The sequence below is a fragment of the Pristiophorus japonicus genome, chromosome 2 (assembly GCF_044704955.1).
Source record: "Pristiophorus japonicus isolate sPriJap1 chromosome 2, sPriJap1.hap1, whole genome shotgun sequence".
NCBI classification, from domain to species: Eukaryota; Metazoa; Chordata; class Chondrichthyes; family Pristiophoridae; genus Pristiophorus; species Pristiophorus japonicus.
In genome coordinates, this window is record NC_091978.1 from 232,511,885 (window position 1) to 232,528,063 (window position 16,179).

Genomic DNA, 16,179 nt, shown 5'->3' on the forward strand with positions numbered 1-16,179 from the left:
GTTGTCCTCAATGTGATGATGGGCCTTCTGCAGTGATTGTTTTTCCAACTAGCCACTTCACAGTCACCTACAATATGTGGTTCACTGTGGAGTTGCATGTAAGTCAAACCAGATCGAAGTGGCAGGTTCTGTTCCCAGTTAGATTTTTACAATAATCCGGCGGCTTTCAGTCATTTTTCTCCTGGGCCCAGCCTACAAATGATCAGATTTATTGAATTTGACTTCATAATTCAGATTTGAACTCTCAATTGCCAGTTTGCAGATCCATGCTATTGTAACTGTATTGCCAACCTATTGCTATCAAGGCTGAGATAAGTGAAATAACTAAAGTTTAATGGTAACTTCCTCTCATTAGATACAGGATTCCATTTGAAAATTGAAGTATTGATTTTATTTTGGTGGTGAAATCTGCACTTAGTGTTCAAAAATGCAACTCCCAGGTCCAACTGGGGGTAATTCATTTTGGTAATTTCTCCTAACCGGGCTGCTGACAGGTTAACTTTCCCTGTGCTTTTTACTTCCGGGGGTTTGTTGAGTCGCCCATAAAACATCTGGCCTGGCACTCTGATGATGTGATCAAGTCAAATTTTACTAATCCATCTTCTGAGTGGGCAAAGAAACAAACCTTGAAACAGATTTATAACCAACCAGAGATGGATTTTAAGCCATGTGGCCCATCTCTCAAAATAGGCCATACATCAGAAGAGGCAGAGGACTAAGTCAACAGGAAAGAATAATTGAAAAGAAAGGATACATAGAAACATAGAAACATAGAAAATAGGTGCAGGAGCAGGCCATTCAGCCCTTCCAGCCTGCACCGCCATTCAATGAGTTCATGGCTGAACATGAAACTTCAGTACCCACTTCCTGCTTTCACGCCATACCCCTTGATCCCCGGAGTAGTAAGGACTTCATCTAACTCCCTTTTGAATATATTTAGTGAATTGGCCTCAACTACTTTCTGTGGTAGAGAATTCCACAGGTTCACCATTCTCTGGGTGAAGAAGTTTCTCCTTATCTCGGTCCTAAATGGCTTACCCCTTATCCTTAGACTGTGACCCCTGGTTCTGGACTTCCCCAACATTGGGAACATTCTTCCTGCATCCAACCTGTCCAAACCCGTCAGAATTTTAAACGTTTCTATGAGGTCCCCTCTCACTCTTCTGAACTCCAGTGAATACAAGCCCAGTTGATCCAGTCTTTCTTGATATGTCAGTCCCGCCATCCCGGGAATCAGTCTGGTGAACCTTCGCTGCACTCCCTCAATAGCAAGAATGTCCTTCCTCAAGTTAGGAGACCAAAACTGTACACAATACTCCAGGTGTGGCCTCACCAAGGCCCTGTACAACTGTAGCAACACCTCCCTGCCCCTGTACTCAAATCCCCTCGCTATGAAGGCCAACATGCCATTTGCTTTCTTAACCGCCTGCTGTACCTGCATGCCAACCTTCAATGACTGATGTACCATGACACCCAGGTCTCGTTGCACCTTCCCTTTTCCTAATCTGTCATCATTCAGATAATAGTCTGTCTCTCTGTTTTTACCACCAAAGTGGATAACCTCACATTTATCCACATTATACTTCATCTGCCACGCATTTGCCCACTCACCTAACCTATCCAAGTCACTCTGCAGCCTCATAGCATCCTCCTCGCAGCTCACACTGCCACCCAACTTAGTGTCATCCGCAAATTTGGAGATACTACATTTAATCCCCTCGTCTAAATCATTAATGTACAATGTAAACAGCTGGGGCCCCAGCACAGAACCCTGCGGTACCCCACTAGTCACTGCCTGCCATTCCGAAAAGTACCCATTTACTCCTACTCTTTGCTTCCTGTCTGACAACCAGTTCTCAATCCACGTCAGCACACTACCCCCAATCCCATGTGCTTTAACTTTGCACATTAATCTCCTGTGTGGGACCTTGTCGAAAGCCTTCTGAAAGTCCAAATATACCACATCAACTGGTACTCCTTTGTCCACTTTATTGGAAACATCCTCAAAAAATTCCAGAAGATTTGTCAAGCATGATCTCCCTTTCACAAATCCATGCTGACTTGGACCTATCATGTCACCATTTTCCAAATGCGCTGCTATGACATCCTTAATAATTGATTCCATCATTTTACCCACTACTGAGGTCAGGCTGACCGGTCTATAATTCCCTGCTTTCTCTCTCCCTCCTTTTTTAAAAAGTGGGGTTACATTGGCTACCCTCCACTCCATAGGAACTGATCCAGAGTCAATGGAATGTTGGAAAATGACTGTCAATGCATCCGCTATTTCCAAGGCCACCTCCTTAAGTACTCTGGGATGCAGTCCATCAGGCCCTGGGGATTTATCGGCCTTCAATCCCATCAATTTCCCCAACACAATTTCCCGACTAATAAAGATTTCCCTCAGTTCCTCCTCCTTAATAGACCCTCTGACCACTTTTATATCCGGAAGGTTGTTTGTGTCCTCCTTAGTGAATACTGAACCAAAGTACTTGTTCAATTGGTCTGCCATTTCTTTGTTCCCCGTTATGACTTCCCCTGATTCTGACTGCAGGGGACCTACGTTTGTCTTTACTAACCTTTTTCTCTTTACATACCTATAGAAACTTTTGCAATCCGCCTTAATGTTCCCTGCAAGCTTCTTCTCGTACTCCATTTTCCCTGCCCTAATCAAACCCTTTGTACTCCTCTGCTGAGTTCTAAATTTCTCCCAGTCCCCAGGTTCGCTGCTATTTCTGGCCAATTTGTATGCCATTTCCTTGGCTTTAATACTATCGCTGATTTCCCTAGATAGCCACGGTTGAGCCACCTTCCCTTTTTTATTTTTACGCCAGACAGGAATGTACAATTGTTGTAATTCATCCATGCGGTCTCTAAATGTCTGCCATTGCCCATCCACAGTCAACCCCTTAAGTATCATTAGCCAATCTATCTTAGCCAATTCATGCCTCATACCTTCAAAGTTACCCTTCTTTAAGTTCTGGACCATGGTCTCTGAATTAACTGTTTCATTCTCCATCCTAATGCAGAATTCCACCATATTATGGTCACTCTTCCCCAAGGGGCCTCGCACAATGAGATTGCTAATTAATCCTCTCTCATTACACAACACCCAGTCTAAGATGGCCTCCCCCCTAGTTGGTTCCTCGACATATTGGTCTAGAAAACCATCCCTTATGCATTCCAGGAAATCCTCCTCCACCGTATTGCTTCCAGTTTGGCTAGCCCAATCTATGTGCATATTAAAGTCACCCATTATAACTGCTGCACCTTTATTGCATGCACTCCTAATTTCCTGTTTGATGCCCTCCCCAACATCACTACTACTGTTTGGAGGTCTGTACACAACTCCCACTAACGATTTTTGCCCTTTAGTGTTCTGCAGCTCTACCCATATAGATTCCACATCATCCAAGCTAATGTCTTTCCTAACTATTGCATTAATCTCCTCTTTAATCAGCAATGCTACCCCACCTCCTTTTCCTTTTATTCTATCCTTCCTGAATGTTGAATACCCCTGGATGTTGAGTTCCCAGCCCTGATCATCCTGGAGCCACGTCTCCGTAATCCCAATCACATCATATTTGTTAACATCTATTTGCACAGTTAATTCATCCACCTTATTGCGGATACTCCTTGCATTAAGACACAAAGCCTTTAGGCTTGTTTTTTTAACACCCTCTGTCCTTTTAGAATTTTGCTGTACAATGGCCCTTTTTGTTCTTTGCCTTGGGTTTCTCTGCCCTCCACTTTTCCTCATCTCCTTTCTGTCTTTTGCTTTTGCCTCATTTTTGTCTCCCTCTGTCTCCCTGTATAGGTTTCCATCCCCCTGCAATATTAGTTTAACTCCTCCCCAACAGCACTAGCAAACACTCCCCCTAGGACATTGGTTCCGGACCTGCCCAGGTGCAGACCGTCCGGTTTGTACTGGTCCCACCTCCCCCAGAACCGGTTCCAATGCCCCAAGAATTTGAATCCCTCCCTGCTGCACCACTGCTCAAGCCATGTATTCATCTGCGCTATCCTGCGATTCCTACTCTGACTAGCACGTGGCACTGGTAGCAATCCCGAGATTACTAATTTTGAGGTCCTACTTTTTAATTTAGCTCCTAGCTCCTTAAATTCTTTTCGTAGGACCTCATCCCTTTTTTTACCTATGTCGTTGGTACCAATGTGCACCACGACAACTGGCTGTTCTCCCTCCCATTTCAGAATGTCCTGCACCCGCTCCGAGACATTCTTGACCCTTGCACCAGGGAGGCAACATACCATCCTGGAGTCTCGGTTGCGTCCGCAGAAACGCCTATCTATTCCCCTCACCATCGAATCCCCTATCACTATCGCGCTCCCACTCTTTTTCCTGCCCTCCTTTGCAGCAGAGCCACCTACGGTGCCATGAACTTGGCTGCTGCTGCCCTCCCCTGATGAGTCATCCTCCCCAACAGTACTCAAAGCAGTGTATCTGTTTTGCAGTGGGATGACCACAGGGGACCCCTGCACTATCTTTCTTGCACTGCTCTTCCTGCTGGTCTTCCATTCCCTATCTGGCTGTGGACCCTTCTCCTGCGGTAAGACCAACTCACTACACGTGATACTCACGTCATTCTCAGCATCGTGGATGCTCCAGAGTGAATCCACCCTCAGCTCCAATTCCGCAACGCGGATCGTCAAGAGCTCGAGGCGGATACACTTCCCACACACGTAGCGCCCAGGGACACCGGAAGTGTCCCCGAGTTCCCACATGGTACAGGAGGAGCATATCACATGGCCGAGCTCTCCTGCCATGTCTTAACCTTAGATACCCTTAAATTGGTAATAACAATAAAAAGAAAAGAAAAGCTACTCACCAATCACCAGCCAATCACTTACCACATTGGCTGTGACGTCACTTTTTGATTACTTTCTACTTCTATTTTGCTTTCTCTCCCGCTGTAGCTGCACCGGTATGCTTTTGACAGGTCGCTCCCCTCTCACCAACTGCCGCTGGCTCTCGATCTCCCGCTGGGCTTTTGACAGGTCGCTCCCCTCTCACCAACTGCCGCTGGCTCTCGATCTCCCGCTGGGCTTTTGACAGGTCGCTCCCCTCTCACCAACTGCAGCTGGCTCTCGATCTCCCGCTGGGCTTTTGATAGGTCGCTCCCCTCTCACCAACTGCCGCTGGCTCTCGATCTCCCGCTGGGCTTTTGACAGGTCGCTCCCCTCTCACCAACTGCCGCTGGCTCTCGATCTCCTGCTGGGCCTTTTATAGGTCGCTCCCCTCTTACCAACTGCCGTTGGCTCTCGATCTCCCGCTGGGCTTTTGACAGGTCGCTCCCCTCTCACCAACTGCCGCTGGCTCTCGATCTCCCGCTGGGCTTTTGATTAGCGTATGTGGAAGATAAAGAATAAGGGGAAATAGATTTTTGAGCTATTTACTTTTTGTGTGTGTGTGTGTGTGTTTCTGTATAATAGAGGTACTCCGTAGCATTATTGCTGTATTCTTAAAAGCTTCTTGAGCCTTATAGTGGCAGTTGGGACAAGGAAGATTGGGCAAAGGGGCCAGCATACAGGATACAGAAATCACCTCCAAAATTTCACTTTACACGTGCAGCTTTCTGTTTATTTTTATTTGGAATTACAATTTGCTGTTGAATGAAAAATATTTTTGAATAGATGGGAATGGCCATTGAAATTATGCTTGGCTAGTTTAAAATATTACAGGTTTTCAAAAAGAAAGCGCTTTTCATAATTGAGTATATTAAATGAATCAATAACTCCATTTAATGCAGCCATTCTGGTCTTGCTTTTTTTTCCCCTTCCCTACAGGGATCACAGTAAAATTCTGGTAGGTGATGCCCGAGGCCGGGTATTTAGCTGGTCAGTGAGTGACCAGCCGGGGAGGACAGCTGCTGACCACTGGATTAAAGATGATGGAGGTGATTGCTGTTCAGGATGCTCAGTGCGCTTCTCCCTGACTGAGCGACGGCATCACTGCAGAAACTGTGGGCAGCTCTTCTGTCAAAAGTAAGAGGACATGTAATAAGTTTTGCATAAATGTGGGGATGCTCTATTTGATGTGTATTCCATAATGAACCTTTTGCAGTATTTAAATCAGATGGCAAAGTTGCAGGTTAGTTTTAATTTATTTTACACTATCAGCTCTAACATTTCGACATTAGATCTTGATTTAAATGACTGAGTGGATTTTGAGTGATTTTGAGTAAGGACTGCTTATGATTCTGTGGAATAGCAGCATAAAGCATGAGTTTTATTAGCTAATTTCACATTCATGGATGAAATAGCAAAGTCATATGAGTTATTGAACTCAATTAGTGAGGTTTTCCTCTGCATAGCACCAGGAGATGAAGTGAAAAAGAAAATAGGCCGGAGACTCATTGCATTAGATCTTTGTCCCCATTGCATCATGCCCAGAGTTCCTGCTATGTACCTGATAGGTGGTACTGGGGCTATGCCTGGAGTTAATGCAGGCTCAGTGTTACTATTTTAATGGGGTAGAAGGGGCCATTTCTGTTTCCCACCTCACTTTCCTATTGTTGGACATCCCAGTGGAGGAGTACCTGTACAAGACTTGTTCAAAGATCTGTGCAGGCTAGAGGTTGTTGGATCGTGAGGGATGGGAGGGGAGGGGGCGGGGTCGGGGTCTGGAGGAAGCCCAAAGACTGAAGAGGACTATCAACACATCACTTAAAGGTAATTTCTCTCTCCCTGGACAATCTTTGGGCCTGCACCACAACCAAGCCAGTAGACTTTTACTCGTATTTATATTTAGTTGTGTTCACTTCAATAAATTGGTTATACATATTGGATGTTCTGATTTCCTCCTAAATCTATAATAATAAGTCCCACTCCAGAAACTTGAGCACATAAATCTAGGTTGACACTCCAGTGCAGTGCTGAAGGAGTTCTGCACTATCGGTGGTGCCGTCTTTCGGAAAAGATGTTAAACCAAGGCCCCGTCTGCCCTCTCAGGTGGACCTAAAAGATCCTTTGGCACTATTTTGAAGAAGAGCAGGGGACTTCTCCCCGGTGTTCTGGCTAATATTTATCCCTCAATCAACATAACAAAAACAGATTGTTTGGTCATTATCACATTGCTGTTTGTGGAAGTTTGCTGTGTGCAAGTTGGCTGCCATGTTTCCCACATTATAACAGAGTGACTACACTCCAAAAGTGCTTCCTTGGCTGTAAAACACTTTGGGACGCCCAGTGGTTGTGAAACGAGCTATATAAATGCAAGTCTTTCTTTTAATAATAGTCAGTTTTTGTGTGTCCTGGGTTTTTGACTGTCCTGGGCCGGGAGCACGTGGTCCAGACTGAGTGATAGTTTTACCGACCAACGGGCGATCTAGGCCAGCCCGGTCTCGCAACCAATCAGGGCAGGGAACAATGGGTCTGCTTCAATGAGGAGGCAGCAGTGGATGTGGTGGGGCTAATGGGGAGGGGGGGCGCGGGGCACGGTGAGGGGGCTTCCTGGGACGTTGCTGCGGAGCCAAGAGGAGCGCATGGCGGGAGAGAGGAAGAGAAGGGATGGAAGGGGGAGAATGTGAGAAAGAGAACGAACGAGAACATCAGCGTTGATTCTATAGACTAAAAAGATGATAGTCTAAACAAGTACTGTTGCAATAACGATACTAATTTGACCACAGATGTTTTACGGGTCTCTGCTAGTTTTAAATATTACTACTCGTATGCAGATCCATAATGTTAATTGCATATGTAGTCTGCCATTCCAAGTTTCAGAGAAAGCTGTTGAGTTAGGCCACTTGTAAAAATTCCTGTAATATAATAGTATTAGAGGTGATTCCAGTTATCTTGTAGTTGCCTCTTGGGTCAACATTCAAAGTCTTTATTTCAGATTAGAAGCCAGCTGTAAGAAAGATCTTTACATGTTTTCACTAAGCAGTGTTGTCTTGATGAATTTGTTTTAAAATGGTCTTAACATTTCAGTTCAGCGAATGCTGCTTCTAGCTTTTTTCACACTGCTTTGATATATTTCATTAATTATATGTGGAGATTGAATAAAATGAGGAAGACTGTCAGATTATTTGCCATAGGTATGGTCTTCTAGCACCAGCACAGGCGTGAGGAGCTGAATTTCTTCCTGCTGCACCAACATTTCTATAGTTCTTCATTCAACCATTGTATATAAAGTTCCCACTCGCCTGCTCCTGAATTCTTTTTATAACTAGGCAAAACTTGGAATTTTCTGCTAAACTTCTTGCCTGCAATGTTGCATATTCTCATTATTTGATCCTATTTTCTCTTCTGGGGAAAGACCCAAAATGTAACGCAAGACAAAGCCTTTTATAAAAAGGCCACCTCAGATAGTTGAATTTAGTGCAAAATTGTTAACAGGGCACTGTCCTTAGCTATTTTTCTTCCATTACATGAAGGTTTATTCATTTAATGTATGTGAGTTGAACTGTATCCAAAATATAAGAAAAACTACCTGTCATGGGTAATCTAACATTGGTTGCAGTAAGTAAAGAGATCTTTGACAGGTAGCTCTTGTCTTTTGTCCAGTATACAGTGTTTCATTTTCAAGTCCCCAGTTTGTCAAATGTGGTCCAATACCAATTCAGACCCATCTTTGGTCTGTATACCCTAAAGGTGATATCTGAATGTTTGTAACACTTATTTAGAGACAATTTTATTTAAAAAAAACACTAGTTTTGCGATAGTTACAGATTCTACTTCATTTCGTATTTCAGGTGCAGTCGATTTCAGTCTGAGATCAGACGCTTGAAAATCTCCTCACCAGTCCGTGTCTGTCAGAATTGTTACTACAACCTGCAGCAGGAGAAAGGAGCTGAGGAGAGCTCCAGGAACTAGCAGGTCATTGACATATGTGACCATACAAGTAGAATCATTGTTACTCTCGGCTATTTCAAATGATTTTATGCAAAAGGAAAAGTCTTGTGGGATAAAAAAGAGTTTACATAAATTTATTTGTACTGTGTTGAAGCACTGTAATATATTGAATAGAAAGGGATCATTTGCCTTGCAGTTAATGTGCTCATCTCTCGACCTAACTCATAGATGGTTTGAATGTTCTGGGATGTGCTGAAAGTATGATTTTGATAGTTCTGGACTTAAAACCATCCCTTAAACATCTTGATATCACCACCCATACTCATGGAACCAGTGGCTTGTAAGATTTTAGATGTAAATCTGCCACCTTCGCAAGAATCCTATTTGTTTATAGTGTAAATAGTTGTAATGGCCTTTTTAATGAGAGAAACTTCTGAATTGCCTGTCACAAGATGTCCTACTAACCACTAATTGTGTGAATTAAGAAATCAATATTAGTGTGTCCGGCATCATTCAGTAACTGTTTTAGAAAATGTGCAAAAGCTAACCAGAACACTTATCATTATCAATTGCATTAATACCTTGCATTATGTTTTTTTCCCATTTTAATTATTGTTTAAATCGAAATGTAATGGATTTGTGGGTTTATTTGTTTACACTATATACTCCATTACATAAGCTCACAGTATCATCGAAAAGGGGGCATACAGCAGTTTCAAATCAGTCATGTCACTGTTTTCAGGATAGCAGCTTCCTTGGTGTTCATATCTTCTTGAAAATACTAAAGTTTATCTGGGGATATTAATATGCTATAACATCAGCATCTGTGTTCTAACAAACACTTATTTAACTCTATCCTTTTTAGGAGCAATAGGACACTTGCAATACTTGGGAATGCAAGTGCTACTTTCAGCATTGCACTATCATAATGCAACATTTTGTTTTTGCATATGTGCTTTGAGGGGGGGACAGCAAGAAAATAAAGCTTCCTTGCTATTAAATTCTGTTCCATCAAGCTCAGTACACTGCAATTAGGGTAAACTGAAAATTGAAATAAATTGAAAGTCTACTATTGTAATTTGAGTAGATGCATTTTCTACCTTTATCCAAGCTGTTTACAAAATGCTGATGACGTATTCTAGACCAGCAAGTATAAAAACAGTATTTTCTCTCTCCACCAATATATGGGCATATTAAGACATAATACAGTCAAGAAGTTTCATTTAAATGTATCCAGTGTCATGGTGGTAAAGCAAGGAGGCATGTTAGATTCTACAATTGAATCTTCACTACAGAGTGTAAAACCCAGCCTTTTAGGTTCCGAGATCTTAATTTATTAAAATTACAGTACAGCTGTGTATCAGCAACACTTCAGTGATCTTCTTTGTCCAGCTGACCTTTAATAACCATGCAGGGAATTTATTTCAAAAAATAGTTTCCACATGTTTAGATTGATAAAGTTGCTAATAAATGTTGTATTGTACCAGTCAGTTCAGTATTTATAGACTCTGACAGCCCCAGGTAGTCATTTCTGAAAAACCACAACATATAAAAAGCAAAATAGTACAGTCAATTCCCATGAGCACATTTACAATGGACCTCAGTATTTTATATTAGTTGTTAAAAAATGTTGCTGTTAATCAACAGCCATTGTCTTTAAGCACATTGACTGGGGCAATGAAGCAACTACTGGTAGTTGTTAATGTGTTAAGTATAGTGAGGGCCTCTGGGAATCAGACTTGATTGTAGATTAATTGGCTATCAAAGGCCACTTCCCCTATTGCAGTGGTACTGTGGGCAGTAAACGTTTCTTTTTGCGTTAAATGCTGCTACCAATGCAAGGATCACCTCTTAGGAGGGTAACTGATCTTCATGTTTATTTAAAATTAATGTTTTTTGTGTTAAAATTGTGATGGGCATATCAACACGTACTATATCATAATCTGTAGAAAGCACTTGGAGCAATCCATGTTGTAGCAAGTATACTCTTTGTGCGTAACTAACATATTCATCTTCCCTTTTCCCTTGTTGTAAAACGCATTATTCATGTTTACGTATCTGTACAATGTATTGTGCAATTTGTACCGCCAAGCTTACAATAGTAGAACCTGCTGCTAAAGGGCAGCACTTGTCTACATCGATACTAAAAGTTACAAAAAATGATTTTGCACCTTGCTATTGTGTATAAAACTGGTAGGAATCATTTTATCATATACATTTTCTCTATCATTTTAAAAACAGCATTTCTTTACAGTAAATGAACTGTATAATATTTATGCAATTATACTGTTTTTGAAGTATTTTTAATTTCAGCAAGTTTTGTTACTTGTTGCATGATTAACACAGCTGACTTTTTGTGTCAGTAAAATGTATATTGTTTCCACCTTTTTTTGTTGTGTTTAATATATTAACCAATTACTTGTACCCCTCCCTCCCCAGATGACCATTATCTGTACAGTAATGAATCTGAAATGAAGAAAACTGGCTGAACTGGAGTGGGATTTTTGTACTGTATATGAGAAACAAAATCCTTGTTTTGGTGGTTCCTGTGCTAGACTGATGCATTACATTAGTGTGTAAACTGTGGTATCTGAATTGTCATTGTATATTTGTCTTTAATGCAAAAGAGCTACAGTCACACAAATACATATGTAACTAATGCAATAGAGACAAGTCCTGGTACTAAACTTTTTTTCATTTAAATAAATACCTGCTATTTACCACCAAATGTTGTTTATCACTTTCAGATCACATTATCAAAGGTTGGGAGTTTATTAATTGGTTGGTTGTTTTTTTGCTTTGATGAATGAGATATATATTCTGGAAACATTTTTGTCTGTGGTATAAATTAAAATTCTAATATTTGTCTGATATTTACACAATCTACTTGAGGTATAAAAGCAGAATACAGTGCTATTTCTCTAAGGTGAAAGAGTGTCAATAGAAGCATGTTGTAACATGTTCTATTCATGTGTTCTTTTAAGTGTGTGTTAAGAAAAAAAGAATGATGCAAGAATACAAGATATTCAAGTGTAAGAATCTTGCACCAAATACTGAGTACTCTGAGCTCATCAAAAGAAGCATTGGCTGGAATCTTCCCAGCCCTGCGAGTGCAGGTTTGGAGACAGGCCCACTGTCAAAATGGCCCTAATTGACAGCGGGTCAGGATCCCGCTCTGAACAGCAGACCTGACAGCATGCGGCAGGGACAGGTAATTAACATCATTAAAAGGTAATTGTGAAACATTTGAAATCTTTATTTTCAGCACTTTGCCTTCTTGGACAGATTTGTGGGAACCTTGGGAAGTGGCTTAATGAGTTGCAGTGAATGGTCAGACATAAGGGTGCTGGACCCCCACCCTCCCCCACGCACAATGGTGATGAGTGTAAAAGGAATGGGTTGGACATTGCAGGGATGCTTTATGGAGCTGGTATGGGGCATGTGGCCATGGTAAGGCCATCACTGGCCTCCCGGGCAGCAATGTAGTCGGGTGCTAAAGCCCTGTGTTCTGTGCAGCATCAGGTGATTGCGGAGAAGGTTGGTGTTGTTGGTGGTGATGCTAGTGTGTTTAGTGATGTTCGGGCTGATCGTGGTGGCACAAAGAGTATACTTGCTACAACGTGTATGCGAGTTAAGAGGCTTAAAAGCAGGCACTTACAATTTTACCAACCTTTTGCCGGGTTTGCCGTGCCTCAGAGAATACGCCAGGTAATTGGAGTGAGGTTCTCAGTGACTCTCTCTTTTTTTGGCTAGTTCACAGCTGCAGAAGTGGTATAAAAGCTACCGTTTCACAGCTGTTCACTTTCCAATGACCGAAGCTAAAACCTTCAGGATTTGGAAGAGATTTTTGAGCTGTATTCACTTTGGAAGTTTTTGCAGTGAACTCTATTCACTGTCACCTCCTTAGAGCAACCTCTCTCACCACTGACAGGGCGCTTCTGTCATCTCAACCTCACCTGCCATCTATTCCAGCAGCACGGTGCCCTTGAACAAAATCTAACCTTGGTCCTTGGAATGCCATCACGATCAGCCCGAACATCACTAAACACACCAGCATCACCACCAACAACACCAACCTTCTCCGCAATCACCTGATGCACAGTACACAGGGCTTTAGCACCCGACTACATTGCTGCCCAGGAGGCCAGTGATGGCCTTACCATGGCCACATGCCCCATGCCAGCTCCATAAAGCATCCCTGCAATGTCCAACCCATTCCTTTTACACTCATCACCATTGTGGGTGGGGGGGGCAGCACCCTTGTGTCTGACCATTCACTGCAACTCATTAAGCCACTTCCAAAGGTTCCCACAAATCTGTCCAAGAAGGCAAAGTGCTGAAAATAAAGATTTCAATGTTTCACAATACATCAACATTAACTATACATGAACATTGGCTAAAGGACCCAAGTGATTGGACAAGGATGAGGGTGAGTGGTGGCAAGTGAAATGGGGAACTGATAATGTAGATGGTGGAGGTGCAAGGTAGGTTGGTGTGAGTAAGGGTGTGCAGGAGTAGAGTAGGGAAGGCAGTGTGATGGGGATGTGATGAGTGGCACAGCAGGATGAGGTTGAGTGTGGCTTTGCAGTAACATTTTGTGATCTACTGAGATTGAAAGGTTTGCGCCACTGTAGCCTGATCCTCCTGATGACATCCCTGCATGTGCCCTACTGTGCAAAGTGCAACCAGGCTGCATTGGTGTCCTGGGGATGTCTCTTCCGTCGATGGGAAGAGAAGAGGACCTCCCTGCACACTGCGACTCCGTTGATAAGCATCTGGAGGACGTCATGAGAGAACCTGGCTGCAACCATGCACCTCTGTTCAACGCTTCAGTGTTTGCAGCACCTCAAAGCTGCAGAACAATGATAGAACTGTCAAAATCTTTGTGGGCATGATCCCTTTAAGGAAAGCGGCTGATGACACGTCATCAAATAACGTCATCAGACCAGCTTCCTCTTATTTGGCCGGGAAATCCACAGGGCGGGCTTAACGAGCCCAATCATCGGAAGATTTGGGACACACAGCGAGCTCGAGTCGGGAACTGGCTTTTCACACACCACCAACCCCTACCGCATTGATCCTGCCGCGTGTGGCAAAATCACAGCCATTATGTGTAACTTGAGGAATTTCACAGTTACTAGAAATTTATAAATAGAGTGTTAACATAAGAAATAGAAGCATGAGTAGGCCATTTGGCCTCTCGAGCCTGCTCCACTATTTAATAAGATCATGGCTGATCTGATCATGGACTCGGCTCCACTTCCTGCCCGCTCCTCACAACCCATTATTCCCTTATAGCTCAAAAATCTGTCTCCACCTTAAATATAATCAGTGATCCAGCCTCCACAGCTCTCTGGGGCAGAGAAATCCATAGATTTACAACCCTCTGAGAGAAGAAATTTCTCCTTATCTCAGTTTTAAATGGGCGACCCCTTGTTCTGAGACTATGCCCCCTAGTTTGAGTTTCCCCTATGAGTGGAACTATCCTCTCTGCATCCACCTTGTCGAGTCCCCTCATTATCTTATATGTTTCGATAAGATCACCTCTCATTCTTCTGAACTCCAATGAGTATAGGCCCAATCTACTCAACCTATCTTCATAAGTCAACCCCTCATCTCAGGAATCAACCTCGTGAACCTCTGAAAAGCCTCCAATACAAGTATATCCTTCCTTAAATACGGAGACCAAAACTGTACACAGTACTCTCGGTGTGACCTCACCAATACCCTGTACAGTTGTAGCAGGACTTCTCTGCTTTTATGCTCCATCCTCCTTTCAATAAAGGCCAACATTCCATTTGCCTTCCTGATTACTTGCTGTATCTGCATACTAAAGTTTTGTTTCATTCACAAGGAACTCCAGGTCCCTCTGTACTGCAGCACTTTGCAATTTTTCTCCATTTAAATTATAATTTGCTTTTCTATTTTTTCTGCCAAAGTGGATAACCTCACTTTCTCCCACATTATACTACATCTACCAAATTTTTGCCCACTCAGCCTGTCTATATCCCTTTGCAGATTTCTTGTGTCCTCCTCACAATTTGCTTCCCCACCCACCTTTGTATCATCAGCAAACTTGACTACATTACAGTTGATCCCTTCATCCAAGTCATTAATATAGATTGTAAATAGTTGAGGCCCCAGCACTGATCCCTGCGGCACCCCACTAGCTACTGTTTGCCAACCGGAAAATGACCCATTTCTCCTGACTCTCTTTTCTGTTAGTTAGCCAGTCCTTTATCCATGCTAATATATTACCCCCAACTCCGTGAACTTTTATCTTGTGCAATAACCTTTAATGTGGCACCTTATCGAATGCCTTCTGGAAATCCAAATACACCACATCCACTGATTCCCCCTTATCCACCCTGCTCATTACATCCTCAAAGAAGTCCAGCAAATTTGTCAAACATGATTTCCCTTGTCATAAAATCATGCTGACTCTGCTTGATTGAATCATGCTTTTCCAAATGTCCCGCTACTGCTTTCTGTCTGCCTCCTTTTTTAAATAGGGGCATTACATTTGCAGTTTTCCAATCTGCTGGGACCTCCCCAGAATCTAGGGAATTTTGGTAGATTACAACCAATGCATCCACTATCTCTGCAGCCACTTCTTTTAAGACCCTAGGATGCATGCCATCAGGTCCAGGGGACTTGTCTGCCTTTATTCCCATTATTTTACTGAGTACTACTACTTTAGTGATTGTTTTAAGTTCTTCCCTCCCTATAGCCCCTTGATTATCCACTATTGGGATGTTTTTTTAGTGTCTTCTACCATGAAGACTGATACAAAATATTTATTCCAAGTCTCTGCCATTTCCCTGTTCCCCATTATTAATTCCCCAGTCTCATCCTCTAAGGGACCAACATTTACTTTAGCCACTCTCCTCCTTTTTATGTACCTATAGAAACTCTTACTATCTGTTTTTATATTTCATGCTACTTTGCTTTCATAATCTATCTTCCCCCTTTTAATTTTTTAGTCGTTCTTTGCTGGCTTTTAAAAGTTTCCAAATCCTCTGACCTCCCACTAGTCTTGGCGACATTGTATGCCCTTGTTTTCAATTTGATACCATCCCTTATTTCCTTAGTTAGTCGCGGGTGGTTAGCCCTTCTTAGTCTTTCCTTCTCATTGGAATATATTTTTGTTGTGAGTTATGCAATATCTCCTTAAATGTCTACCACTGCTCATCAACCATCACACACTTTAATCTCTTTTCCCAGTCCACTTTAGCCAACTCTCCCTTCATAACTTTGTAGTCTCCTTTGTTTAAGCTTAGGACATTGGTTTGAGATCCAACTTTCTCACCCTCCTACTGAATTTGAAATTCAACCATGTTATGGTTACTCATTCCGAGAGGTTCAAGA

At 42.6% G+C, this 16,179-nt stretch overlaps 1 protein-coding gene across 1 annotated transcript in view; it reads left to right on the forward strand.

Moving 5' to 3' along the window:
• wdfy3 (WD repeat and FYVE domain containing 3) overlaps positions 1–11,539 on the forward strand; it is a 690,816-nt gene extending 679,277 nt beyond the window's left edge. Inside the window, exons 65-66 of the mRNA XM_070871062.1 lie at positions 5,806–6,003; positions 8,712–11,539. Of these exons, the coding sequence (XP_070727163.1) occupies positions 5,806–6,003; positions 8,712–8,832 (319 nt within the window). The 3' untranslated portion in view covers positions 8,833–11,539. The remainder of the gene's footprint in view (positions 1–5,805; positions 6,004–8,711) is intronic.
• The last annotated feature ends 4,640 nt before the right edge of the window (positions 11,540–16,179 follow it).